This window comes from Zonotrichia leucophrys, chromosome 6 (genome assembly GCF_028769735.1).
Source record: "Zonotrichia leucophrys gambelii isolate GWCS_2022_RI chromosome 6, RI_Zleu_2.0, whole genome shotgun sequence".
NCBI classification, from domain to species: domain Eukaryota; kingdom Metazoa; phylum Chordata; class Aves; order Passeriformes; family Passerellidae; genus Zonotrichia; species Zonotrichia leucophrys.
This window is the reverse complement of record NC_088176.1, coordinates 22,543,912-22,571,451: the sequence shown is the minus strand read 5'-3', so window position 1 is coordinate 22,571,451 and position 27,540 is coordinate 22,543,912. Positions and strand designations below refer to the sequence as shown.

Genomic DNA, 27,540 nt, shown 5'->3' with positions numbered 1-27,540 from the left:
TTAGGTTATTCGTACAAGACTGGATTCTGTATCTATCACCATGTTTATTTGCCAGTGGTATATTCAAAAATTCAAGTCGCGCTTTGCTGTGTTGGTCTAGACACAGTAGAGATCAAAATATTCCAGAGCAGGTTGCTTACTGAAACTGAAGGAAAAAGTGTGGTTGATACCTAGCTGATGTTATTTTAAGAAATTGAATATTTTCTAGAAATAAAATGATTTTGAGGGAAATGTTTTTTCAGTGCTATTCTACTGGGTACAGCTGAATATTAGCACATACCAAGTGCCAGGCTTTATTAGTGATAATCTTCCCCCAGGGTTTTGTGAGAACGGAGAGCTTGTATGAATGTATATCTCTGTCTTAGAAGCAGTAGAGAACATGGTTATCAGATCGGTTAAAATCAAAATACAGATTTGTCTTCTAAGTCTTAAACTAGTCTGGACTTTAATGCCTTGCAAAACAAGTATCTGTCAAAGCCCACGGCCTGTTTTACCTTTTTTAGTTAATGGAAACATAGTCTCCTTTTTTTAATGTAAAGTTTGCTTTTTATTGTGAGTATGTTCAATGAAATGATCCTTATCCTCCACTCTTTTGAATAATTGTGTAATGCCAAGTCTTATGCAATGCATGTGCTCTGTGTTCAGCCAGCCCTGCACGGAGATTAAAGGCAGGGCGAGCAGGTTTGCCAAGGAGCAGTTCTGGCCAGTTAGCCTGGGGAGGCAGGGGCAGCCAGCTGACAAGCTCCACGCTGCAGTCAGACCCTGCCCTTTGTCATGCCAAAGGCAAACCTGTTTAGAGTGTTTAGATACATGGAGCACAAAATCTTGTTACCTAAAAATCTAAAGAACATCTTTCGAGGAGAGAATGCGTGTGGAAAAATTGTTTATGAGGAATGTTTGAAGGAGCTGGGGTTGTTTAGCCTGGAGAAGAGGAGGCTTAGAGATGACCTTATTGCTCTCTACACCTTTCTGAAGGGAGGTTGCAGACAGGTGGGGTTGATCTCTTCCACCTGGCAGCAACTGATAGAACCACAGGACACAGTCTCAAGCTACATCAGGAAAGGTGTAGGTTGGATATTAGGAAAAAGTTTTTCACCAAAAGAATAGTAAAGTACTGGAATGCCCTTCCTAGGGAGGTGATAGAATCACCATCTCTGGATGTGTTTATAAAAAGACTGGCCATGGCACTTGGTGCTATGGTCTAGCTGAGGTGTTAGGGCATAGGTTGGACTTGATGATCTTAGAGGTCTCTTCCAACCTCATTATTCTGTGATTCTGTGTTTGTGAATGTAAGGCAACAAAAGAAAGGAGAACGGGAGCTGATGTACAAGAAATGTACAAATAGAGGAAACAAAAGAAAATGGCTGCCCCTTCTCTTTAGTTTGTGGAATGTAATTTAACAGAACAAAAAATATTGCTAAAAGTTAATTATGATGGTATGAGGTAAATTTCTGTACGTGTCTTGCTTTTAAAAGTTTAATAAGGGTTTGGAAGATATTTGATAGTATATACTGAAGTTAGATACTGCTTGACAGAAAAATTACATTAGAATAAAGATACAGTTGGCTGTTGAGTATAAATTCAAGTTGGACCTATCAGGGGATTTTTAACTTCAATGTCACTCCAAAACTCATGAAGTCAAACAAAATTTGTTTCTCTTTGCCCCTGTAGCAGCTATGCAGAGTAGATAAAAGGCATACACTGAGGCAGAAGAGATACGGTTTTGTTCACATAATCCAAAGCGATCCTTTTGCTACTGGTGCTACTAATTATACATTAATTACGTTGTTATGCTGTGACATCATATTGGAACTAAAAACAATGAGTCAAACCTGATAATGTACTCTGTTTTGTAGCTTATTCATAAGATACTTTGGAAGGTTTATTATTTTTCTTGCCCCAACAGCATTTTGCAGTGTTTGTTAGGAGAACAAACTAAACATTTAAACCTGTGAATTTTAATGAGTGCCTTTGCAAAGTGGAAACTCACAAAGGAAATTAGTTGTTGATAGTAAATCAGCAAGGCCCTTGAGAAGATATATTTCCAGATGGATAATGCTTTAGCAGTAATAATCAGTTTCATTTGGAAACAAAGTAGAGACAGTAAAAGAATAATGAGAGTGGTGGAAATATATGTCAGGCAGGTTATTTTTGTGATGTCTGACAAGTTGGTACAATTAAAGTTGCATTTGGTACTACTTTATTTTGCACAAAGCAGTAAATAATTTTCTTATTCATCAAGTAACTTTTATTTATTATAATACAAAAAAAAGTTCTGAAATAAAAGAAAATTTCAAATGGGGTTTTGAAATGGTTGAAATAAGACTTTGATCTTTTTTATTCCAAATAATATAGAAAAATTCATACAGGTTACATAATTTTGGTTGTGCCAAAAGTAGATTTTAAAAGAAAAACTTACTGGATGGAACAGTGTATCAAGCTGATGAATGCAGAGGGACAATACTTTCCTGCTGTAAAATGTACCTTTAACTGAGGTTTTAATAAGCTTTCAGAACTGAATGATGCCAGTAAGTTGTCTTTGTTCTTAAATGGAAAAAAATAGTATACAAAGAGAAATACTTTTCATTTTTCAAGTGTTACGAGTGTTGTTAAATGTAATTTTTTGGTCTCTGTGTATACCAGTTAGGCCTAGTGTACCACAGCTTCATCTGTTGAGATGTCTGAGCAAGTGTCTTATTTTGACACTGATTTATATCATATTTGGCATTCAAATTTACAACATTGCTTGTATCTTTTTTATATTTAATATTGTCATATTATTCAACTCTACAGGCCTCGCCAAATTAGAAATCCAAGAAATGATATAAAACTCAGGAAACTCATACAATAATCAATGAAAAAATGCAATATAATTCAGCTGAAAAAAAGAAGGAATTTGATTAAGAAGTATTTGTTTTGACTGATTGGTTTTAAATGGCAAGTTGCTTCTATATGGTGAAAAAACCTGAAACATATGGATGTATTATAAACCTCAGTCCATGAAATTGCAACTAAAGGAGCTCTTAAGTTCATGGCTTATGCAACTTTATTGCAGTGACGTTAAAAGCTGACTAACACATATTAGCTGTGATAGATCATTAAAGAGCTTCAATTCGTCATCACAGTGAAAAATAGGGTAATGAAGATGGCTGAGTGTCAGTTGTTGGTTCAAATTGAGTTTGATTTGGTGCAGGAAAAAAGACAATCCAGGTTCTCTTAAGTTCATGACTCAAAGTAGGACTTGGAGTGAATTTTAGTCACACATACAATAAGCAGAAGAATTCAAAATAACTATGAAGCTACTATTTTAAAAAAAATGTTTTTATGTTTTCAGAACAGGTTCAGTTTTCATACAATCAAGCTTAATTGTGGTCGTCCAATTAGAAGTTCAAACATATAGGTCTCAGATTCGAAACACATCTTCCTGCGCAAGGATTAGCAGAGAAAAACCTGACTCTTTAAACAGCTTGCCAGGACAATTTTTGAAGTACACTATTCATGTGGAACTTGCATGGCCTACTTTTCAACTGTGTCAGTCCACATGGTGTGAAAGAAATAGTGTGAAGAACATGTACATTCTATAAACAGGTGAATTCAATATGTGGGATTTAAGAGTTAAATAGAAGTTAATGGATATGCTGTGTATATTATTTTCCTTCTTGTTTTGGTCTGTCTGTGCTTTGCTTCCTGCCTTTTCCCTGACACAGCCTCCACAGAGTCCCCACCATCCCTGGTGGGCTCAGCCTTAGCAACAGTAGTGCTGAGTGTAGGAAAACCTCCAGCAGCTTCTCAGAATTCACCCCTGCAGCCCCCTGCCCTACTACCACAGCCACGTCATGCAAACCCTAGGGAGTTTTACAGCAATCGAGATCCTAAACTCCCATGGACAGTCTGAGCTTAAAATATGCAAAACCCCTTTAACTCTTGTGGTTTCCACTACTATATGAGAGTGTTCTTGGAAGTAGTATTTCAGCATCTCCTTTGAGTTCTGCATCACAGTGAAGAATCTTCAGGAGCTTGAATTGAAGGCAGGAACTTCTGTCCACTAAAATGTTTTCTATTGTAAAAAAGATGAAAGAATGAGCTTTTCATCAGTCTGCTGGAGACAGTGTTTTGTGCATGTGAACAAATACAAAAAGATGGTAAAATCCTCATACTTTGTGTCAACATGAGCAAATGCTGTTCATGTACTGAGAACACTTTGCTCTGAGATCAGACTAATAACAGTTTCTCTTTTTTTTTTTTTTTTCTGTGAAAAAGGAATAGCAGTGCACTTGGGTAATGTACATTTTTCATTTTAGTTTGTGTATACACCAGGAGACTGGAGAGTGAACATCAAATACATGAACATTGACCTGGCCACAGAGTTTAAAAGCTCCTGGACAAAATGAGAACTATTTAATAACTGACTCATTGATGTTAAAAAATGATGAGGTAATAACTTGACCAAACATTTTTTAGTGTCAAGATTGTTGAGGTGAAAGATGATTGCTTTTAAAATCTTGCTCCATTTTTAGAAAGTGGGGGGGATAGTAGAATGGACCCTTTAACAATAAACACGAACCACAACAAACAGGTGCTCTATTTCTTCAGTGCATTGGTCATTTGCTTTTAATTCACTCAAGAACTGGTCAAAAATAAGACAGTTTGTTTGGTTACTGAGCAGCTTATACCTTACACTCTCTGTGCAGAGTGTCTGTGCAAAATCCGTGTCACCTGTTCTAGCAAAGTCTCTGTTCCTCCACAGCAGCCTTTCCTCATGCCCATGTTTTATGTTGTGGAGTAGCCCTGCAACATGGTCTTGTCACTAGTGACATCCTACTCTAGTTCTTATAGTTAAGAGAGAGCTGCAGCTTTGATTTCAGTCCTGTAAGCACATGTGACTGGGTGCTTGGTCTTCCTGGTGTCTAATACACCTGTAACCATGATAAGAAACTAAACTATGGCTTGAGAGACTGCTTGAGCAAGATATCTCCAAGGAATGCGTCAGTGCTGCTGGCAGTGGCGTTAATGAATCAGTACCTGGACTCCCTTTCAGAGTCAGCAGTCTGCCTTGACACACTTTTACATGGGTCTTTGTTGTAAGATTGATCAGAGAGGCATTCTGGCGTTTTAGGCAATCAGCAAAATGGAATTTTAACATAGTGTTTGAAATTATGAATGCTGAAAGCTCTGTCTTCCAACTCTGCCTGAGAGTCAGAAAGGAAGCACATCAGCCAAGCTGTTGAGAAAACAAATTATTTGTTAGCATTAGGACTTGATAGTCTTCCTTCTTGTGCAGTGTCATCACTGCAGTATAAATATTTCTCATTTTCAGATTTGGTATAAACACTTTTCAAGTGTTATTGCCATTTCTTAAGTGTCACTGGACTACTTTTAAAATTTTTCTTGTTTTTTTCTCACTTTTTGGTCCTGTGTGTGGGGCTGTAAGTGCAGTGAAGTGGTTCAGAGGAGGGAGGAGGTCATTGACAAAACCCAATTGATGAGATTTTGGTTTGGCAGAAAACCAAAATAGTCCACTCACTCACCCTGATGGTCTTTCTCTTTTACCTGCCAACTTTTCCTTTACTAGACAAGAACAGTATCTTTAGGGGAGGCTGAGCATCAGAGAAGTGGATGTAGCACAGTGGAGGAAAGCAGCTGGGCCTACAGCTGGGACAGAGAAACTTCCTGTCCCAAGCTGAAGACTTAAACTCTTGTTACAGATAAAGATGTGCTAAAAAGGTAATTTCATTGACATCTGCTTTTCAAACTTTCTGTTTAAGAATAGATTCTAGAAAGGTGACCTATTTTAAAATAAAATGGTTTTTGAATAAAGCAACATTGGATGGAATCTCTGTAGGAGCTCAATAGTAAGTAGAGTTTCAGGAGGCAGGGAAGGAAAGCACATTAAAAGAAAAAAGAAAAGGGTTTACACTTCAATGGCATAATTTACCTTACAGGAATCTCAGCCAGGTTCTGCGGTACTTATTCAGAGAAAACCACTTTGTCTTTCACAAGGTTTGCTCCTGGATGTTTTTTATAGTTCACGAAAAATATTTTTTTTTTTTGGCAATGCTTAAAAAAACCTTCAAATCCATTATGTACTTTCAACTTCTACCCATTCTGTAATGTTGTTAAAATGTCAACTGAAACTCCATATTAACATAAAGACATGGAGTTGTAAGAATATATCTTATAAATCTTATTTACCATGACAAGTGTGTGATTGCCTGGTAGTTTTTCCAAATTTGTTTTTTTGGTGGTTTTCAGAAGTGCCTTGGAAAGAGACTATAGCTAGGCTGAAGCAAGAATGCAGAAAATCGGAAAAATTATGTACCAGCTGACATTTATGAAACAGAATATAAGCTGAAGTTGGATGTTCCTCATTCTCCACCCTCTTTTATGCCTGTGAATAAGACCACACCATAATGAACTTGGTGGCCTTTCATTCTTACACCTTTATAAAGGACCCTGTAAAGCAGGTGGGATGGTAGGCGATTTCCTACGTCTCTAGCCTCAAAATGGTGCCTGCATGAAAAATAAAGAGGCAAACCTTTGGACATATAGAAAAAGGTTCTCAATAAAGCTTGCAGTTTTAAAATTATAACTACATAGCAAAACAGAAAATGCAGGGAGCAGGTTGGCTGTATAAATCAGTCTTTGCATCCTAGCAGAGAAACTAGTCTTTCCGTCCTACCACTGAGAAAAAAACATTCACTGCAAGAAAAGGTTTGTTGTGTAAAATAGCTTTTACTTTTGCTTGCTGCATCATTTGTTTTCTGCATTGGTCTTTAGTGATAGTCGCATATCATTGATTTAATTTCATACCTCATGTAAATTTCCTATCATTTGGTAGATAGTGTTGAATCATAATTCCAGATTAACAATATTCACAACATGCCATCACCTTGACAATTACAGTATGGAAATCACCAGTGCCTGTAATTGATGGCATCAAAGGCCTCCTTGTCTTTCTCTGAAATATCAAGGTCTGCATATCAGTGCAGTCTTGCGAATCAAGATTTGACCTATAGTAACATATAATTATGCTTATGCAGATTTTACCTAAGATAAAAGGAAAATATGTGTTCATGTTTTTTCAAGTTGCTGAAACACCTGTATGAACTTTTGTTCCATGTTATTTCAAAGCCACTGAAAATGGCTTTCTTAGTGTGGGTGAATGCTGACCCATAAACCAAAGTCACCATTACCCTGAACAGTCTACTTTAGGTTTAGCTGCTCCCTTAAAATTGCAAAACTTTATTTTCTAATTATTTGGAGAACTCACATCTCATGATAAATGACTGTATCAAATAATTAATTGGCAGGCTTTTCAGTTCAAATTAGTCTAAAAACCACAAGAGCTCACATTTTCTCTTTATTTGTTGCTGTTGGAAAATGAGAGGTCTGATAAGAATTATGTTTTGACATACCTCTGTAAAACTATTGAGGTTCATGCCTTTGTTTTAGAACTATCAGACTTCTTCAGACTAAATTACTAAAATGACTAAAATTTAGTGAGTGCTACAATTTACAATGCTCAGACTTGCACTTTATAGTTTTATTTTGTACACTAATTAAAGGCAGCTTTTTGTATTGACGAATTCTCACGTATAGCTGGATGATTAAGTAGGCTTAGATTTATTCCTAGTGATAAAAAAAGTCAATTTTTTCATCTTAAAAGCAGATTGGTTTGAGAGAGATTTTCCTGTAGCTATCAGTCAATGCTATCAAATTTGGCAAAATGACTGAAGGACAAACAATGGCAGAGAAAAAGGAGGAAAAAGATGCTTGAAAAGGTGACTTTCAAAAATACTGGGCTCTTGAGCTCTATTGCCAACTTTCTCCCCTTCCTACATCATGTAGTTTCCTTTTGCTCATTTTCCTCATTGATGGTCCTGTGTTTGATATCCCTGCTAATTGTCACAGAAAGCTTCTGATATAGTTGACATTAAGCTGTGCCAGTTTGCTGAGGAGAGAACATGACTTGAGGAGCAGTGAGCTCCTGAAAATCCTCATGTGAATGGTCGAAGGTTTAGTGTCTCTATTAAAAAAGTCATGTTGATGGCTACCTCCCTTTAGAAGTCTATGAAACAGTTATGGATTTTTCTAGACTTACAGTAGAAGTTGACCAATGTATTTGCAAGTACCAGAAATTGTTATACTCTTAGTCTGGAAATGGAAGTGCTAAATTGCATTTCTTATAATATAATACAAAAAGTTTAAGAGAAAACCCACATTAGGTTATGGTAGATGGAAGGTGAGAGCTGTGATGTTAGTACTGCAGCAGCAAACTCCTTTTGCAGCCTGTCAGATGCATTTAGCAGTGAGTCTTTTCCCTTCTGTGTCTTGTTTTCATAATGTTTTAAAGTACATTCTTTGACAAGCATTCAAATGCTCTGTTGTGTGCTGAATGATTTCAGCATTCTTGATTCAGTCTTTTTCTTGAATGAAAATTTACTAGGCTTTACTGAAGCCAAATACTTGCACAGCTGTATCTACCTTTGCTGTATGTGTGAGTTCTGGTGACTGAGAACCTATACAGTTCAAATGGGAGGTTACTTGTTTCTGTGTTTGTGGAGTTCTGCTCTTTGAAAATTGAGAAATTGTAGCAGGAAATCTGAGTAACACGAAATCTGAAAATTTACCAATTTATTCAATTATAAAACTTTAGTAAGGAGGAGTAACCTCGTTCTCTATTTCTTCTTTGAACATTTATTGGCATGACTGTCTGTTGTGTAGGTTGCATGTCAGACTAATGTCAAAATAACTGAGGAATGTGAGGATTCCTTTTGTCTGCCATACAATCTAGTATTAATTTTGAATGTATAAGGTAAATAATTTCATTAAATGTCATCCTTAAAGTGATTCATTCACAAAGAAATGTACTTCCTTTCAGTAATTTCTTATGGCATGGCAGTAAAGCTTGAGCTCCCTTTAAGAGTACTGTTAATATGTATAATATTGTACAAATGTACTGTGCATTGGAGGAAGAGGCCTAAATTCTCAGAAGGTCCACATTTGGGGCTGCATTTTTTCTTGAGATCTTGTTTGAGTGGTTTCCTTACCTTAAACCATTTACTTCAGAGGTATTTTTCTGATTTTAGCATTTTAAAGACACAGCATTTTGTTTACCCTATTGTATTATTCTTCTCTGGTATTTTTACCACTATTCTTTTTTTCTGTCTTGTATTATCAGCCACCAGCATAAGAGCTGCTCTGGTGCAGTGCAGTACATGACCGGGGACCCTTCCCTGGGTTCTTTGGCCTTTGCACAATTCTGCAGTTGAGCTGGTTGGTTTCATTTTTGCAGGATCTGATTGACAGTTCATCGCTGGTGTCTCTAAAACAACATGCCTGACACAAGTAGGATTATTGGCAGCCCTAATCTGCAGTGAGACAGTGAGGAGCTTGGAAAGGAGAGCATTGACATCCCCAGTAGGGCGGGTGATGGTCGCCAACAAAATGCTTTTGCTCAGCGTGGATGTAGAACCAGTCACACATCCACAATTATTCTTCTACCAATGTACAAAGAGTGAATTTGACCTTAATTAGGCGACTGCTAGGTAATCAGGAGGAAGAGCCTTTTAGATTGGGGAGCAGAAAAGCCCCTCAAATATGCAGATATTTACAGACATACAATGCCATCACTTGCTCCAGAAAGTGGCACATTTTGATAGAAGGTACTGCTTTTTTTTTGACTAATGATACTGAATTGGAAAAGTTGCATGTGTTTTAATTGGTCATATTGCCAGGCACTTTCCCAGCAAACCTAATTAACTTCAAGCTACAGAGCACCATTAACAGATGGGACTTTTTGTCTTGTATTTTTTAACTAATTAGGAAATCTCAGTCTTTTCACATTTATAGATTTAACAGAAGTTTTCATTTTATTGTCAATATGTCAGTAGAAAGTTGAGAAAAACCCCAATCTGTATCAAGAAAACAAAGTGAAGATGAAATATTAACATATATTGAAGCCTGTACAGAACAGATGACAGCAAAAATGCTTTTTGACAATCTTTCCTCAAATCATATTGAAACTGTGTGTGGCAGAGTATATAGAGGTCCTTTTTTTGTTTATTTGTTTAATTTTTGGTTTGTTTTTTTTATATTTCTGTTTTGATGTGTACTCTAATAATTCCTTAATTTTGATTTCACAGCATTCCTTATAAAAAGCAGTCTGCCCAAATGAGATGTAGTCTGTTCAAGTCTATGCAAGAAAGCTGAATCTTTTATTGGAGAGAGAAGAAAACAGAGCTTGTGGCAGGGACACTGAATTTGCTAATTCTCCTTAGTATGGTTTCATTCAGAGATGTTTCATATTCTATTCCCAGTGACCTATTACATCAGTTACTTACTACAGTCATGAGTAGTTAGGCAAGCTCACAGTGATTCAGGCCTTTACCATGGCTTTTACTTGCACCTTTCAGATATTCCCAAATTACTGCTCTGATGCATAAATTAGATATTTGGGAATTAAACATGTGCCAATTTTTTTTTTTTTGGTAACTCTTCTCTGTTTGCTCTTATCTGCTTTCTGTCTCAGAAATAACGTTGTTTCTATATTTCTTATCAATATTATTCAAGTCTGTAAAAAGAGATGCATTACATATTAACTGTATTTTTAAAGATATATTTACCATAAGTACAGAATTTTAGTAATAAACTAAAAACCTTATTATACTGGGTAGTGACTTTATGGTACCAAAAAGATAGTTCCAGAAAAATTGGCAAGAAGTTTATCACAGAGTTACTGACACCTTTCTACCTAAATAAAACCCTTTAATGCACAAAGCCCCTTTGCTGTCATAGGCAGTGCTGCTGCCACTGATGCCATGTCCTGTTTGGGGTCTTGGTGGTTGCTGTGGCCTCAGGAGAGCTCTCAGCTGTGCAAGATCCACTGCAAACACCTGTAGTGAAGGGAGTGGCTGCCCTAAAGGGTTGACATGGAGTATTCCTGCCAAATGCAAGCAAGAGGGAGAACTGAGAGCCTGGAGAGGTCAAATAGTGTGCTTGTCACACATCACAGGAATGGTAGGACTAAGGACAATAACCAAGACTTCTGATTACTCATGGTCATCAGTCAGAGCTCTTGCTGGACTACTTTGATGCCTTTTGGTTTTAAAATTAAATCCTTGCTATGAATTTTCTGACAGAAGTTTACGGAGAATTTACTGCCCTCTGCTTTATCAGGTAATCATTTCCTACTCCCCTTCACCACCTCTTTTGAATAAACTCAGACTTGTCTTGGAAAATGTAAGCCTCTATGAGCTTTGCTGAAGGGGAAAATTTATATAGCAAAAAATCTTGTAAAGCTGCCAAGTTTACAGTACTGTTTTTATTGTGTGCTGATGGCTAAATTAGTTACTGTAAAATTTAATAGCTGATGAACTTTTTAGTTAACTCCTTTTTGTGTAATAGCAGTAAACAAAAAACAAAATTGTAAAATGTCACTGAAAGGAAATGACTTGCATGTAAAATCTTGTAAAAGATTTTCAAGTCTGGGTTTCTGAAAAGTTTTTAATGTGGCTATAAAAATTGCAAAATTTGGATTTAGTGTTTTAGTTGCTTCAAGCTCAAAATGAAGATATAGTAACTCAGAGTTAGCAATTAAGTATCTAAGTTAGCAATTAAGTTAACTCAGTTACTAAGAGTTGGCAATTTTAGGTAAGATACTCTGCATCTTCTATGATCAAGAAGGTCTTACTTCTGTTAAATTGCAGAGGTGTGGGTGCATCTCCTAGAGTCTACAAAGTAATGTTGGGATTGCCAAACTAGAAGGAATTGATAAGTTCTGAAATGTAACCTGAAGCAGGTGGATCCTTAGATTTTTATGATTTTCATTCCTAACAAATCTGGACAAGCAAATTCTGTCTGTCTGTAAAAGAGCTACAATTGATCTCTTATTTGATGGTTAAAGGACATTTGGGGTTTATATTTAAGGCATGAGAATTTTCATCCAAGATAGATCAAAACATCAGGCTATTCACATCTTAGTAGTGCAGACATTTGTAACAAAAGTTTAATGGATCATTGAGGCTTTAGCTTTATGTATACAGGAACTAATTAGTGTTCTCCATAACTAATTATAAATATAAAAACAAATGAAATTTTATTTTAAAATCATAGTTGATAAAACTGAGTATCTTATTAAGAGATTATACTGTGTGAATGTAGAAATGAAAACCAAGTAAATTTCAAAAAATATTAGTAACTGAAAACCTACTATATTCTAAGGATTACAGTGGCTTTTGAGTAGAATAATTTAACCATAGAATAAGAGTTTGAAAGAAACATTTTTGAAGAACAGTACAGAAGAGATTGTTGTCAGAAAAAATAAGAACTCTCTGATGCCCCAAGGTGTTAGGGGTTACAGATTTCTGAAAGTTTTTGGTTTGTTTTTTTTCTTTGTTTTTTCACTGCATACGTCCTATTTTAATACTCAGTTTTGGAGGAAAATAAAAAGAGATGATTATTCCTTTTTGATTTTCTTCTTTGCCTCTTGAGTTCTATGCTATTTTGTATTAATTATGTTTGGATAATTTAATCTTGTATAAGCACGAATTTGCCTTTGAAACTTCAAAGAGTTCTGTTTCAACTTTCACAGAATGTTCAAGTGTTACAGCATATGAGAGTCTGAAGTTCCTGCTCTAGAGTCTCTTCATTAACAACTGTAGCCCTCCTGTCTAATGAACCAGCCTTCTGGCTTTCCCTTTTTTCTTCAATAGTGCAGTTTTGGAGTTGCAGGGGGAACAGTGCCACCCCTTGGATTGTCCCTTTGTTACATGGGCTGGGGCCTGAGCCTATTTGGGACAGTGTTTCTCAGAGCTGGTTCTTGCCTGCAGTATTATTATGCTGTTACACCTTTATCAAAACTCCCCTTTTTTTCTTTCTCTTTTTTCTTTTTGTATTTATTGTGGATGCCTAAATTTTGACTGCAGTCAAAGCTCTTCTAGAACATCTTGGAATCAGTCAAAACATTTTTAGTTTTCCTTAGATGGATTTTATCTGCAGCTTCTCTGACTCTTGCCATAAAAAGACATTCTTCATTTTTGTTTAAATCTGGGGCTGGATTTTTCTGTTCCTTTTTTTATGAAAGATTTAGAGATGTGCAGCAACTATTCCATGTATTTCCCCCTGCTTTCTTTAATCATGTTGGTGTTTATTTTTAATTTGTTAGTAAGTGCTTAGTCAGTATAGCTGTTAGCAAATGAGTTCACATTTCTCAATCTTATACAAACAGCAAGCTATTATAAATTAAAGGATTCTTTCCTTCTGTACAGAGGGTTATAATAGATGTGTAGCAATTGCAGTGTTTTGGCAAACACATTGAAGTAATAAACAAAGGAAGCAAACTTCTTGCCATGGCCTAGTTAAGAAGAAAGGCAGTAATTCACATACATGTGTGCTTTTCCCTCCCTCAGATTTGAGTTGCTGTGACTTTGGGGTATGGGTCTATGTTTGTGACACCCCTCCAGCCTAGTAAGGTCTCTAAAACAGATATTATCTCCCCTGGCAATCTAGGGAACACTAGAGCAAACTCAGTAATTGTCATCCTGGGTCTGAATAACCAACTTACACTCCACGTTCTCTAAATGGGAATACAAAAAACTTACATCTGAGACATTATCATATAGCATAAAGAGTTTGGGGTTTGTTGAAATCTATTTTTTTTATTTATTTTATTATGACTTTAACCTGGTTGGTTCAGGCTCTGTTTTTCCCACACACTTGATGGTTTCAATTTCAGCTCAAGTCCCGTATCACTTAGCAAAGGAAAAATGTGTTTCTCTGCTAGCAGGTAAAAAAAAAAGGAGTTTAATGTTCCATTCTGTTCTGATACCCTTTCTGTGGTTTGTTGAGACATTATGTATCATGTTAGGTATGTGTTTCAAGGCAATAGAAGTGAAAATTAGCCTTGATTTTAAATCAGGTGTGTATATAAATATATATATATATATATATATATATATAATATGCATTTTAGTGGCAGTTACATGAACTGTCTCAGAACATCTGAAAGCCTTAAGTGTTTAGGAAAGTCTCACCCAGAATCTCTATAAGATTTAGGCAGCACAGTGATGATTAACAAAGGACTAGCTATAACTGAAATATAAGGCTGATGCAGTGTTTTGCTGGGTTTGCTCTACAGGACTCCTTTGTGTCAGAGTCAATGACTGAAAGTCATTACTCAGGACTTGCTATGTGAAAAGGAAAATAAAAGTTTTACAAAGCCCTTGTGTGCTTTGTGAAACTTGAATGAATAAGAAGAGTATTTATAGAGTCCCAAATGGATTACAATCTTAGTTTTTAAAATTTCATTTCCAGCATTAAGTGGCCATCTCAGCATTCTGCAACCCAAAACTCCTGCCATAGGGTAAATCTCTTTTGTCCTGTGGCTTTTTTGGGGTTGTTTTTTTCTTCTTTTCTTTCTTCTGCTATTTATAGATTGTTTGCTTTTTATTGTTTTGTTATTGCTGTTTTCTTTCTTTCTTTTTTTTTTTAAGAGATACCTATATTTAATAGCGGCTTTGAGGGTGCTGTTACTATAGAAATGATTCCACAGAATGCAGGGTAAAACATTACCACTAATACTTGACTTTAAATTGTTTTAAAGTGAATAGCTGTGTTTAAAACTGGTTTGGGAAAAGAAAATTTTTTGCCAAAATTGTAAGCTCTGTGTTCTCAGAACACTCAGCACTCTTTAAAATTTTGTTTTTAAAAAAAATCAGACTTCACTTAAAATGGATTGATAATAAATTGTGGAGCAGGTTTGATTCAGATTGAAACAGTGTTTGTATCTATCTTGGAATATTCCAACAGGTAGGGCAGAGTGCATTCTTACAGTTTTCCTGTGGGTTTCACATCCATATATATAAATGGAATTTGGTCACTCTTGGTTTATGTACCAATGAGCAATCCTGAAGAAGAGTTCTGGTAAAGCCAGATTTTTTTGTCTCATTTTAATGCGAGAAAGCATTCTATGAAAATATGTAATGTTTGAAGCTCAAGTAGCACTAATTTCCTAAAGAAAATAAGAGCTGAAATTAAACTAGCTTATGATTTATTTTTGTTGTCTTTTTTTTTTGGTTTTCTATGTAAAAGATATTATGGTTAATGGTGTTAAATAATTACTCTTTTCTTTTCTTTTGTAGGTTGTCTTAGTCTTCGCTCTTAGTATTGGTGCTCTTGTAATATACTTCATAGATTCATCAAAGTGAGTATTTGAGTACATTTTCCTTTCTCTCCTTTCCTGCAGCAATTATACATTTCTGAATTTCTCCATTCATCTACTTCAAATCAGTGCTTGGTCTCATCGCCTGAGTGCAAAGAACTCTATAATAGCAAAGGTTCTACAAAAATAACTCAAGGAAGGGAAAAAAATATTACATAAACTGAATTGAACACAGTCACATTGGATCTGTAAAATGGAGAGGAAAACTACTTTTGTGTATTGAGATTATACGTACTATTGCAAAATTACAGTTTTTATACTCATTACACATGTGTAGAATATTTCAAAATCAAGATTAGGATAAGAAATACAGGCTAAAAATATTTGTCAGAAAATTGGAGTTTGGAGGAGGAAAAAAGCATCTGGGGAGACTGACAAGAACACTTCTGAAAACCTCTGCATGAATTAGACAGTATGAGCATCTCTGTATTTCCAGCTTCTGAGCGTGATAGGTTTCTGCTAAGATAAGGTGAACTACTAATGGTCTGCACAGCATCTCAGTATTTTTTAGGTTTACTCCAATGTTATCATATAGTGTTGTGGTTTTGGCCAGGCAGTAGAAAGTTTCATCAGTCGTTGTGGTGGTTTGATACAAACAAGATATCTCAGACCATATTCTGATACTGTTCATACTCCACCCTTGTGTTCACATCGAGCTGGGCCCTGTCAGTGTTGTAACAGGCACACTGGTAGCCTAACACAGAATAAATGAATAAAAAGGGACTTAAAAAAATATTCTTCCTTGAATACAGCTCTTTTGGGAGAGTGATATTCTGAAGAATCAATAGCAATTTAAAGTTCTATGATGACATGCTCGTGCTTTCTCTGAGCTAGTTTAAGGCTTTCCATTACTACAGCTGTTAAGATTTTTCGCCAGAGTCAGTCCATGTGAGCCTGCCTAGTGTCTGTAATGGTAGTAGTAATGTTCTAAACCAGTCATTCTGTTACTCAGAAAATCAGACATTCCACTGCTGACATCTGTACATCCTGGTATTTAGGATGTGGTGGCACCAGCAAAAGACGTTCTTGGGTATGTGGATGCCAGCTCTGTGTTGTGCGAGTTTGAAGCCATAGATGTGTCAAGTATAATGCAAATAACTAAAGCAGAGGTTTTCTTTGTGGGGAGGAGCCATGTGGTGGGAAAACTCAAGTTCTGTCTTGAGCTCCCTTGGAGTGAGGACAATTGGTTTTCCTTCTTAACATTGCAATGAGTGTTTCTGTTAATTTTAGCAGTTTTCCCTTAATATGTCACCACTGAAGTACGTAAAGTGGTCCCTTTCTGAAGACTTCTGCAAAATTTTTTAAAGCAAAGTGGCAAAACTTCTAGATGCCTGATATTTCCAGGTCAAAAATGTGGAATAGATAAAAACCTATTTTTACTTATGTTTCGATTTCAGATCAACTACAGCTATTTGTCAGGGTGATTGGTTTTTGTGAAACTAGTGGAATATATAATGAATTTTTGGCTCTGCATTTTTGAGTCTTTGACTGTTTTCCTTAAGAAGAACAAAGCTGACAGCATGGGAGACGTGAGATTTCTCTGGGCCACCCAATCCATGTACTACTACCAGCTTATTGATTGCCTGATCAACAAGTGTTTTAACTGGGCATTTCTCTTGGTTTTCAGTCAACGTTTAACTCGTGCTGCATTTTAAATTCAGGAACCTGAAGTTAGCATACTGTACTATACTGTACTTGCACACTTTTTCTTCAGTTTCTCCTCCTTTCTCCACTCCTACCCTTCTTTAGTTCTACACACATCTTGGTCTTTTCTGCATATTTTTTTTGTTCGGGGTTTTTTTTTTTTTTCTTTTTTTTTTGTGGGTTTTTGGTTTTTTTTGTAAATGCGTAGTGGATTAATTTATGTTAGAAACACCCCACGTATATATCCCCAAAGGGAAAAGTTCTGCTTAATTTTATTCTGCTGACCTGACGCCCATTTCAGCAATGCAGAATCAAATACAGTGTTATATCAGTGTATTGAAGATCTGCAAGTGCATGCTTGTAAAAAGTCATTCTTTTGAGAATTTGGTCAAATTATTTTGTATATGGATGACTTTTCGAAAGGACTGTGATTCCCTCGAGGAAAACAGTTTTCTTGTGCTTCTTCTATCTCCTGTGATGCCTTTGAGTTCATTTTTTGGCTGTTGTATTTATTATTTAGGATGAAGCAAGTCTGTTTTAACTATGCTAACAGTTAGACTTCATGATTCCAATCTAGGTGATTTTTGTCTGCTTGTTCAGCAGCAATTTAGCTGGAAACATGTCAGAGATACTATACTAGAACTTACTTACCAAAACATTGCAACGTGAAAACTCTGATTTTATTGTTTTGGAGGATTCATGCTGGTTTCTTGCCATTGCATGAGAATAAATTAGGAAGGAAGGATGCATTGGAAATCTATATATTTTATTTGAGAAGTTTCCTGTGTGACAGCACCATGAGAAAAGTGTCATTAGCAAATTCTCTTGGAAAGTCTTACTAGAATTTTTTTTTTCTCCTGAAAGCAACACTTTGTATCCTTATGAATTCTCTTGTGGGAACATTTGAGGCTAAGTTGTGATAGTGTGCTGTGTTTGGCTTTCCTGCTTGTTTGCTACTGCTTCTGTGTTTTGTCTTTTGAGAGACATTTGATTTTTCTCAGCAAAATCATCTACAAAAATCCTGCAAGCCTGGTGAGGATGATTCATTCAAATTTATTACAGATACAGTGTTACTGCCCAGGAGAATTCACATCTTTTTCATTTGTGTAGTCTGTGTTACCCCTTTTACAGACATGTCTGAGGTGTAAAGTTTATCTGAATAGTTCAGTAAGTCTGTGTAAACATAAACACTCAAGTGGTTTTAGATACCAATTTCATTTTCATTACAAGTCCTTAAGCTTTTCCATTTTAACTGGAATAATCTGCAGAACATTTGTAATGATTCCTTCTTGGTTTCGTGGCCCTTCAAGGAAACAGCAATTTTAATTTAATTTGTATGTCAACAATGCTACATCTGAATTTTAAGTGGATCTCATTGGCCTGATGTATAAAAAAAAATGAAGATGAGTCTAATAGGATCAGAAATCAGTTAATAAAAAAAGCTCAGTTTGAGCTTTGATTTTATTATAGCTTTCAGGTTACAATTTGTTTTTCTGAATTATTTCTTTTCAATTTGCAAGACATAGAAAAGTAAAATATTGATTTTCTTTTTCTCAAGTAACCAGTTTAGGGCTATGCTGTATCATTTTGCTGAGGACATCCTGTGCAGTTCATGATTCTGTACTCCCAAGAATGTATTTACCAGTATTTTGGGTGTGCACAGATTTTACATAGCCTTTCAGTCTTCATATTTGAGGAGTTAAGTAAGTAGGACTTCAATTGTACTAAACTTTGTTTCAAGCCTTCCTGCTTATAGTGAAATCTACTCATGCAAAGGTATTTTAATTATGTTTATAAAGTTTGCCTTAGTACACTCGTTAATCCACACTAAGTGGCTTACAGGAGCATTCCTTCACACTAAGTACACAGTAGAATTAAAATATATATATATATGTATATATATACATATATATAGTTTTTTGTGATGCATGACTAAGAGATATAGACGTTGACTTAAAATTCTGGGATCTGGTTCAAGGAAATGCTGTTAGATTATGTTTACCATTGCTGAAATTGCTAAAACTTCAATGGTCTGTGTCTTGGCAAGTAGATTAAAACAGTATTATTCCCTGCATTGTTGTGAGGGGAGTTTACCACAGTACCTTGCAGCTGGTGGCATTGTAAAATTTTAATAGTTTGCTAATTTTAATTTTGTTAGCACTGCATCAGTTTCTGTGAGCTGATAAATTTTGTTCCATGCTGAAGGAAATCCAGTTTATATGTGTTCTCTTCGCCTATTTTTTACATAAAAAGGGAAAAAGAAACTTTTAATTCCCCTTAGTTGCATTAACTGCTCACTTGTCAAATGGAGTGATAGGTGTAATTTTCTGATTCAAAGAAAATTTAGCTTAAATATGTAAGTGAATTTCTTGTAAGTATTTATTTTGAAGTAACGTGGGTTTTAGTATTATAACAGACTTGTAACTTCAGTTGTTCCTACTGCTGATTCTCAGCAAATCACAAAGTTTGTGCTCATAAAGCCTCAGTCCATACCCTTTAAACTGATACATCATTAAATAAGATTTTTGGTCATAAGTATTTTAATTTTATCTTTACTGTGCTTGTAGTCAGTGATGAGTGTACACCATTATTGCTTTAATTGAAAAGTGATTTCCAGAAGAAAGCCTTAGTTGTGACAATGAACTTTAATTTTCTTCACTGCTCTGCAAATGTTCCTGGGAAAGTGTCCATAGCTAAGATTCATTGCTCTCATTAGCATGCTGCAGGGGAAGCCAGGTGGGTGAGCAGCTCAATGCATGGCCTCTGCAGGCAGCTGAATTCCAGGATGATTGAAGGTCTTTGTTAGGCACAGATGGTGTTAATTATGAGTCAAATCCAGCAACAGCAGTGATATTATTATTATAAGGCAAAAACCAAAAGAAACAGGCCACAGTGGAGGGGAAAAACCACCTGGTAATGATTGTCCATGTGTTGCTATGCGCTTGCCTCTCTAGGACAAAGGGATTAGGTATAATTATGTGTCTCCTAGTTTTGTTGTTAGACATTGTCCCTTAACCACCAATTGTCTATTGTCTTGAATTATTAAAAAAATCTGGATGTAGTGAGGCATACTGAAAAATTAGGTGCATGATTTATGTACTATCAGTCTCTTAGCTCAGTGTTTGCATTCATTCTCTGACATGTTCAGAGAGCTTGAGTTTGGCAAATTATATGCAGATAAAATTTGTAGAACACTACCTGAACAACTCCTCCAATCTATTTAGGAGATTATAATAATGAATAAAGGAAACTCCTCTGTATGTGTTTATCATGTTAATGAAATACATTGGATTACGCTGATTTTTGCTCATGGTACAGAGTCTCTGTTAGGCAATATGGAAATATTCTGAGTTCTCTAGACAAACCACTGTAATGAAGTTTCTGTTAATCAATGCCAGTAGTTTGTGTTTGCTAAATAATGAAAATGAATTGTTGCAAATGAATTAAATGAGCAACACTGTGAATGATAAAATGGCAAACAAAAATAGAGTTCTTTCATAATAATCGGCAAATCAAGCTCTGGGGAAATTTTTGGGTATTGTTTTTATCCCTTGGCGTTCTACAGAAATTCTTAGTAATTGTAATGCACAACCTTGATGATGAGATAAATTCCAGTGGGATTACTTGTCTGAAGTGTTGGGCCTTGTAAAAGATCCCAGCAACTGCCACTGAGTACCACTGAGTGGAGTTTGACTCTCTCTTTTCTTAATACCTGAAGGAGGCTCCTTCAAGTGTTTATAGGTTTTGGTAAGATTATTTGAGCCTTTGACAGACAGAAGAGCCTCTCAGCCCTTCTCATATGACAGGGCTCCAATTCTTGAACATCTTTGTGCCTTTCACTGGTCTCACTCCCCTGTGCCTGTGTCTTTGTGCTGGAAACACATTTCCTAAAGCAGCCTGGAAAATGCTGCTGGGCTTCTTTACTGCAGGAGCCCATGGGTGGCTTAGAGTGAACTTCTTGACTCAGGTCATTTTCTGCAAAGCTGCTTTCCAGCTGCAGCCAGTTGCATGCCATGCTAAGGAATCATTGAAGTTCAAGTTTGTATAATTTTATTGTTCTACAAATAAGTCAGTAATCTGAAATAGCAAAACTTTGTACGTGCAGTGGTATTTACTGACTTTATTTGTATGAAAATGTTGCTAGATAGGCCTTTAAGTAAATATCTGTCACTTAAATTAATGTGTTTGTACTGAACATAGCAGGCTTAAGAGCTCGATCATTAAATAGCTAAGTCCTCACTTTTTCATAAGCAAATTCTTATATGGTTTAAATTCTTGCCATCTCTTAGATGAGAGTACTGTATTTCAGGAATCAGATCCTTCTTTTTTAACGTTTAGGTGGAATGTACTGGTTTTTTTTAAACATTTGGTCTTTAGTTTTTCCTTCTCCAGTTTCTAGTTAATTGGCAGAAATATGATTTCAGTCTAGGCAAAAATCTGTACCACTGGCACATTTTTAAGACAGCCCTTTTTGGGAGAGTAAGACATGCTGCTCTTTCAAGTTTCTCTCTTTGAAGAATGAATGGGGGAAATTAATCAGAAATGGAGGTCTGACCTAGGTATTGTCTAATTTGAATAACTTGTTAGCTATATTTATGTTACAAGGCTTTTTCAAAGAAGCAGGATAAAATGTCACACCCTGTTGAATAGGGAGGGCAGACATAGCACTGTTCCAGTAGGGAAGTGGAATGGTACTCATATTCTCTATGGTGTTTGGAGACATGATAATTTGTGACTTTGCAAATTTAGTTTGGAACTTAAGGAAAGTTTGATAGCTGTGACAGTAGGGAAATATTGGAAAAGACAACCATAGGATGATCGTGGAATTTCCTGCATGACAGATATTTGGCTTGTGCAAGTTATACTTGGTGATGTTTTGGTTGGTAGGATGTTGGACTATCTGATTATTATGTCTTCTGCAATGTAGAGCTAACTATGTGGCCTGGGAGGCTAGAAGGAAATTAAGACCACATTGTTGCTCTGAATATCTAAGCCTGCAAGAATGTCAAGGGTGTCTATACAATTTCAATCTTACAGGAATATTTGACTATAACTGCCATGGAGAAAAAGCGAGCATTTAAAACCTTCATCTTTTGTAAGACACTTTCTTACTGATATTATTATAAACTCAGAGACACTCAGAAGACATATGGATCCAAGCCCAGAGAAGATGTGTGATCCTAGCTCAGGGCAGACTTTTTTTCCTAACGTGTTGCTTTGCAGTTCAAAGCCACAATTACTTAGATAACACTTTGGTCATTTAGTGTGACTGGTCTGTGAGTGTTTTGGTTTTTGTTTTGCTTTTGTTTTTTTAAATCTGGAGGCTGTAGATTTTTTAAATCTTTCTGTGTGTAGACATACAGGAATGTTTCTGAAAATTTCATGTTAGAGGCTAGCATTTTATTTCTTATCTGAAAATGAATAACAAATGCAACAAATATGTAGTACCACAAGGTAGAAAATTATTTTTCTTCTGACTGTGTTCCAAGTCCATTCTGACACTTTATGACAAGTGACATTTATGGCAAGTGAGTCTGCTGCTTGTTCTGGAGCTGTTAGTAAGAAATACATTAAAACCTGTATGTTTGGACATGGATGTTATGATATGCTTGTGAATCAAATTCTTTTCCCTCTGCTGAGGGATGGTTTGGTTTTGTATGCTGTTATGCTTCATGTGGGATACCTGAACTCCTTCAAGTGGGCAAGGCTTGACAAAGGCTGTAGCAGATCTTTGTCCCACCTGGCAGGTTTTCTCCAAGCAAGTGCCTGTTGTTTAAGGACATTTGAATAACACTGGTATTCAACCCTCCTGTGTGCCAAACTGCATCTTTCTTTCCCAATGAGTTGCTTCTGCTTGTGTCTACTGAGAAATCCAAAGGCATCAGGTTAAACATCAGGCTGAAAAAGAACTGCAAATTGACAGCTGCTTCTAGTTGATTCCTGGCAGTCTTCATTGATTTCTAGTTCTGTTTGGGGAAGATTATTCCCATCTGCTCTAAATTCCATTACCTTCTGTAGGGCAGGATCTCAAAGCTTGATTTGTGCAAGAGTAAGGTCTTTCACCTGGAGGTTCACCTGAAGGCACATGTCAGGCATAATCAGGCAGGTTTAGAAAACCATACTTGTAAACGATGTTTTAAGTTCAGGAGCTTATCCTCTGCTGCCCTGCTAGCATAAAACTTGCATTAGTTTTGATACCATATGAAATTCATATCTCTGCATGAACTCAAGTTTCTGAGTCCAATGAAACCAGAGTGTTAAAAGTGATGTCTGTTTTCTAAAAACCCCTGAATCAATGTCCTTTTAAAAATTCTTCCCATGACTATGGGTAAAAACCGATTGTAATAGAACATCTCCATTTCTCATTCCTGTGGTTTGCTAGTCTTTTAAATTTATATTTATTTTGAAAATTATATTTGTGTTGCAGCACTACATGTTATGCAGCATCTGAAGCCCAAGCTTGCTTGCTGGCATGAATTACAATTTACTAATTATTGTTGTCTCTGAATAATAATTTACTATTTCTAGAGCATCAGTAAAATAAGCTTATTGACACTGTTATGCTTACATATGCATTTTTGGATAATGACTTGGATCTGATTTAAGAAATATGGATAAAAAATATTTAGATTATCATTTATTTGTTTAGATTTAATAGCTTAGGTTCTAGTAACTTTCACTGCAAACAAGTTCTCAGGAAACCTGCCCCGTGTTGGTTTTCACCACCTACACAATAATTTGAAGGTCAGTTTGTGTAAGGAAACTGTATAAATCACATTTATGGCCTGCTCAGTTTCACTTCTCTGTTTTCATAAACTCATACCATGTTGCTTGGTGTGTTTCCAGTATTGCTGCGGGAACATATTCTTAAACTACAATTCAAATTCTTTCAAAAACCCCACCAATGTATAATTGATTTACATGTTAGAATATTTCCTTATTTTTTTCCCGCTTTCCAAATGAATGTCTGCGTTTTTTGTTTCATCCCAAAGCATCTGACAATGCATCTGCAAGTAATTTTGTCCCATGCTTTCTTTCCCTGTAGACAGATTAGTTGTGCACAGTGAGCTAGAAGCATTCTTCCTTAGCACTGGACAAATTCCCAAATCTATATAATCTAGAAGAGGAGATAACTCAGCTGAGGTTTTAAAAATACCCAACCATAATGCTGTTATCAAAACATGGCTTGCATAGAAGATTGCTTTTTAGAGTGGAGTTAAACATATAATCAGCCCTACCCCTCTGCTTTTAAGCTACAGATACAAATAAAGATGTGACCTCTTTTGCTTTTTTTTTCCCCTCCCTTTTCTCCTGACAGCTTGACAAATTGTAGCTTTTGGGACACCCCAGTAGTTGATGAGTCATTTCTGCTTAAAAATAGAATTCCTTGCAGCAAGGACACCCATTCCGCTTTGGACGCATGTGTCATTTCTGACAGAGTCACAGGGCCAACTGTGCCATGTTAATTAAGCAACCAGGAGGAAAAGAGCTCTCTCTCTTCAGTAAATACCAGAGCTGGAATACAGCAATACTGAAAAAAAGAAAAGGGAAATCCCATATGCATGAACATGAATACCTGCAGGCTTTCCTCCCTTCCCTGTTCTTTGTGAACATTTTGAGTCCTTTATAGATCCCCGGTGCAAAGTAGCAAACATCAATATCCCACCTTCCTTCTGTGCCACTCCCTGCCATTTTTTAAATTTTTTTGTTTTTAATCCTCAAAGACCTGACAGAAAACTAGCTTCATAAAGGGAATTGTAAGGTCTAATTACTGTATACAGAAGAAAATTTGTAATGGAGCATTACAATGTTGTTATCTTTTATTAGTGAGGCACAGAAATGGTGCTGCACGGGAACGGTGATAAGCCGTCAGCTGTGTTCAGCACCAGGTACATGTGACAGAGTACCCTATGCAAGCCTTACTATGGAGAAAGTATTAAATACATATGTGATTAATATTAAAATGGCAATTTGTGCCGTTGTAGTCGACCTTGCTCACTTTAACATTCATAAAGTTTTTATTACTCTTATCAAATCTAGTGCAATTACAGGGAGTGGAGCAGGTTGTTCTTTAGCAAGATTTTTAGCTCGTGGCATATTTATTCAGCTGCTACTGATGGGAATTATTTGGCCTTGAAACTGGGGGGCAGCCCCTGGAGTGGAACAATTATATGGTGCATAAAACCCTATTGATGCAATGATTTTTCTTGGACATTTGAAGATTTGCTTTTCTCAAGGTTTTGTACTTTGGTAAGCATTAGAAATAGTGAATTTTATGCCAGCTCGACATCCATAAAGTAATCAATTCTTACAATTCAGGAAATGGCATGAGTTTGCTGGAGACTGTGATACTGTAAGGTTCTTTAAGAAATGTAAGTCTGATGCAAATAGCCCTAAAATAAACTGCATCAGCCATATGTTACTATTTTTAGCCTTTTCATTTGTCATCATTTTGAACCTAATATTTTCTCAAAACAAAGTGATTTTCCGTTTTCATCTAATTATTTAAATTTTTCTTAATTATACTCCATTTCTGCTGAAAAATATCATTTTTCAATCAAGGTGGCTCAGTTTCTATCCATTCCTGTAATTAAAATGGAATTCTAAGAGTAACGTTATATGGATTATATGAAGTATCTTTTGATTTTATTTATATTTATACTGTTAAACAGCATTAATTCTGAGTAAAAGGTGAGATGTATCTCAACTCAGATAACTGATGGCTGGTTTGCTATTCAGAGTCATATTAGTCACAACACTCATGGGTGACTTAGATTTAAAAAAAACAGAAGTAGATACTGGTGTCAACAGTCAGGATACTATTATTAACAGAATATCCATTCATCACTGCAAATAATCTTTCTGAATAACACTAATACTTAAATTCTTGTAAAGCACTTTGATAACTTAACTTTAAGATCAAATTTTTCCCACCTTACATTTGAAATTTGGTGTCGCTGATTTGCATTTTGTTGATATGATGAAGTTCAGGTGAGAAATAGGACTCATAAAATTGTACCAAAGTCAATAAGTAAAAGAAATTACTATTCTTAGTATCAGCCAGATTACTAGTCTCTGTATAAAGTTAGATTAAATTTTTAAAGTATTACACTTTTCCTGTAGATTGAAGCATTGCAAAAATTTTGTGTAAAATTAAGGGAGGAGAATACAAGCAAAAATAGACAAGACTGAATGTAGTTTCAGGATTATCTTGGTTTTCCTTAATTAAAATTAAATTGCAACAGGGTATCAGGGATATTCTTTTAATTGAGAATGCTAAATGAAGGAAACATCAGTTGAAATGGATTCTATTGTTTATGACTTGGGAAATTTATAAAGATGAAATAAAGCTAAAAATTAAACTCCTCTTGAACTACTGGTAAGTAATCACTATTGGTGATTACTTATCTCTAATGAAACTAGGGCATACTTCACTTTATTAATTTAATTTTTAGATGCATATGAAGACATTATGGCAGCTTAGGTTAAGCATTTCTTAAATAGTTTATTTTTTAAATTCCTGTGGTTGTAGACTGGGGAAAAGGCTAAAAGAGATTGTGAAATACCACTGGTTCTGGAATTTAAGCCAAAGGGACTATTCTAGTCATTTTGTCACATTTCTCAGTGTAACAGTTTATACAGTATTGTGTTTTAAACAAATGTCTTGTGATCAGAAAGATATGTAGACCTAATTTTAAAGATGTGGTGTGTTACAAAGTTTTTCATTTGCCTGGAGAACTACTTGCAGTGGTTAACTTATCTTGCTTTTAAAAATGTGTTTTAGCTTTCAATCTAAATCTTTAGCTCTGTCTTCCATTTACCTCTTTTTTTTTTTTTTTTCCTGTTAGTGATATTTCCACTAATGTTTTGTAGAGCTATTTCTAGACATGTTAAAATCACATTTTAATGCCCCTTTTTTAGTATTAAATTAACAAACTCATTTTCAGTTTTGTAAAATAGTACAAGGTCTTAAACAGAACCATTGTAGCAGGTTTTTGGGTTTTTTTCCCCTGAACTCTTTGGTAGTTTTATTTTATATATGACATTTCAGTTTAAGTATTTTGCAGTCCGTATTGGATACTACTGGACATTAAATCTTCAGTGATTTTTGAGTGCTTCATTTCAATGCATACCTGCATTTTCCTTTTCTCCTCTGGCTATTTATGAAAAACATGATAGTTATTTATGAAAGGCAAAATTAATGCAGTGCTCTCTGCTTTTACTGCTGCCCATTTAGTTAATACACAAAGTATATCATGCTATAAGTCATGAATAAAAGTTTTCCTTCAGTTCGCGTTGCAGAAGCTGCGTATTATTTGAACTGATGCCCAGAATTTAATTTCTTTCCAACTGCTGAAACCTGTCTTCAGTGATAGCTGTATCCATACTCACATATTATATGTGCTGGTTAGCATATATTGCATAATGCTGTGTTTTTGTGTGTCTGTGTAGAAATAACCATTTTGGAAATGGGTTCTTAAAACTTGAATTGATCTGAATAGTCTGTGCACATAGATCTGCACAGTTCTTTTCTGTAGTGGCTCAAATATTCTCTTTGTTCCCCCAGTTTGTCTCGCAGCTCCTGTGATGTACAGAATATTAAGAAAAAGTCTTTGATGAATGGAACAAAAAATGTGTGTTTCTGTTTCTTCTGAATATTTTCACAGCAGCAGCAT

The 27,540-nt window shown here is 35.7% G+C and overlaps 1 protein-coding gene across 30 annotated transcripts in view; it reads left to right on the top strand.

Annotated features, from left to right (window-relative positions):
• KCNMA1 (potassium calcium-activated channel subfamily M alpha 1) overlaps nucleotides 1–27,540 on the top strand; it is a 411,073-nt gene that overhangs the window by 166,655 nt on the left and 216,878 nt on the right. For all 30 annotated transcript variants that reach the window (XM_064717021.1, XM_064717019.1, XM_064717018.1 and 27 more), the window contains one exon: nucleotides 15,141–15,202. In XM_064717021.1, the coding sequence (XP_064573091.1) occupies nucleotides 15,141–15,202 (62 nt within the window). The remainder of the gene's footprint in view (nucleotides 1–15,140; nucleotides 15,203–27,540) is intronic.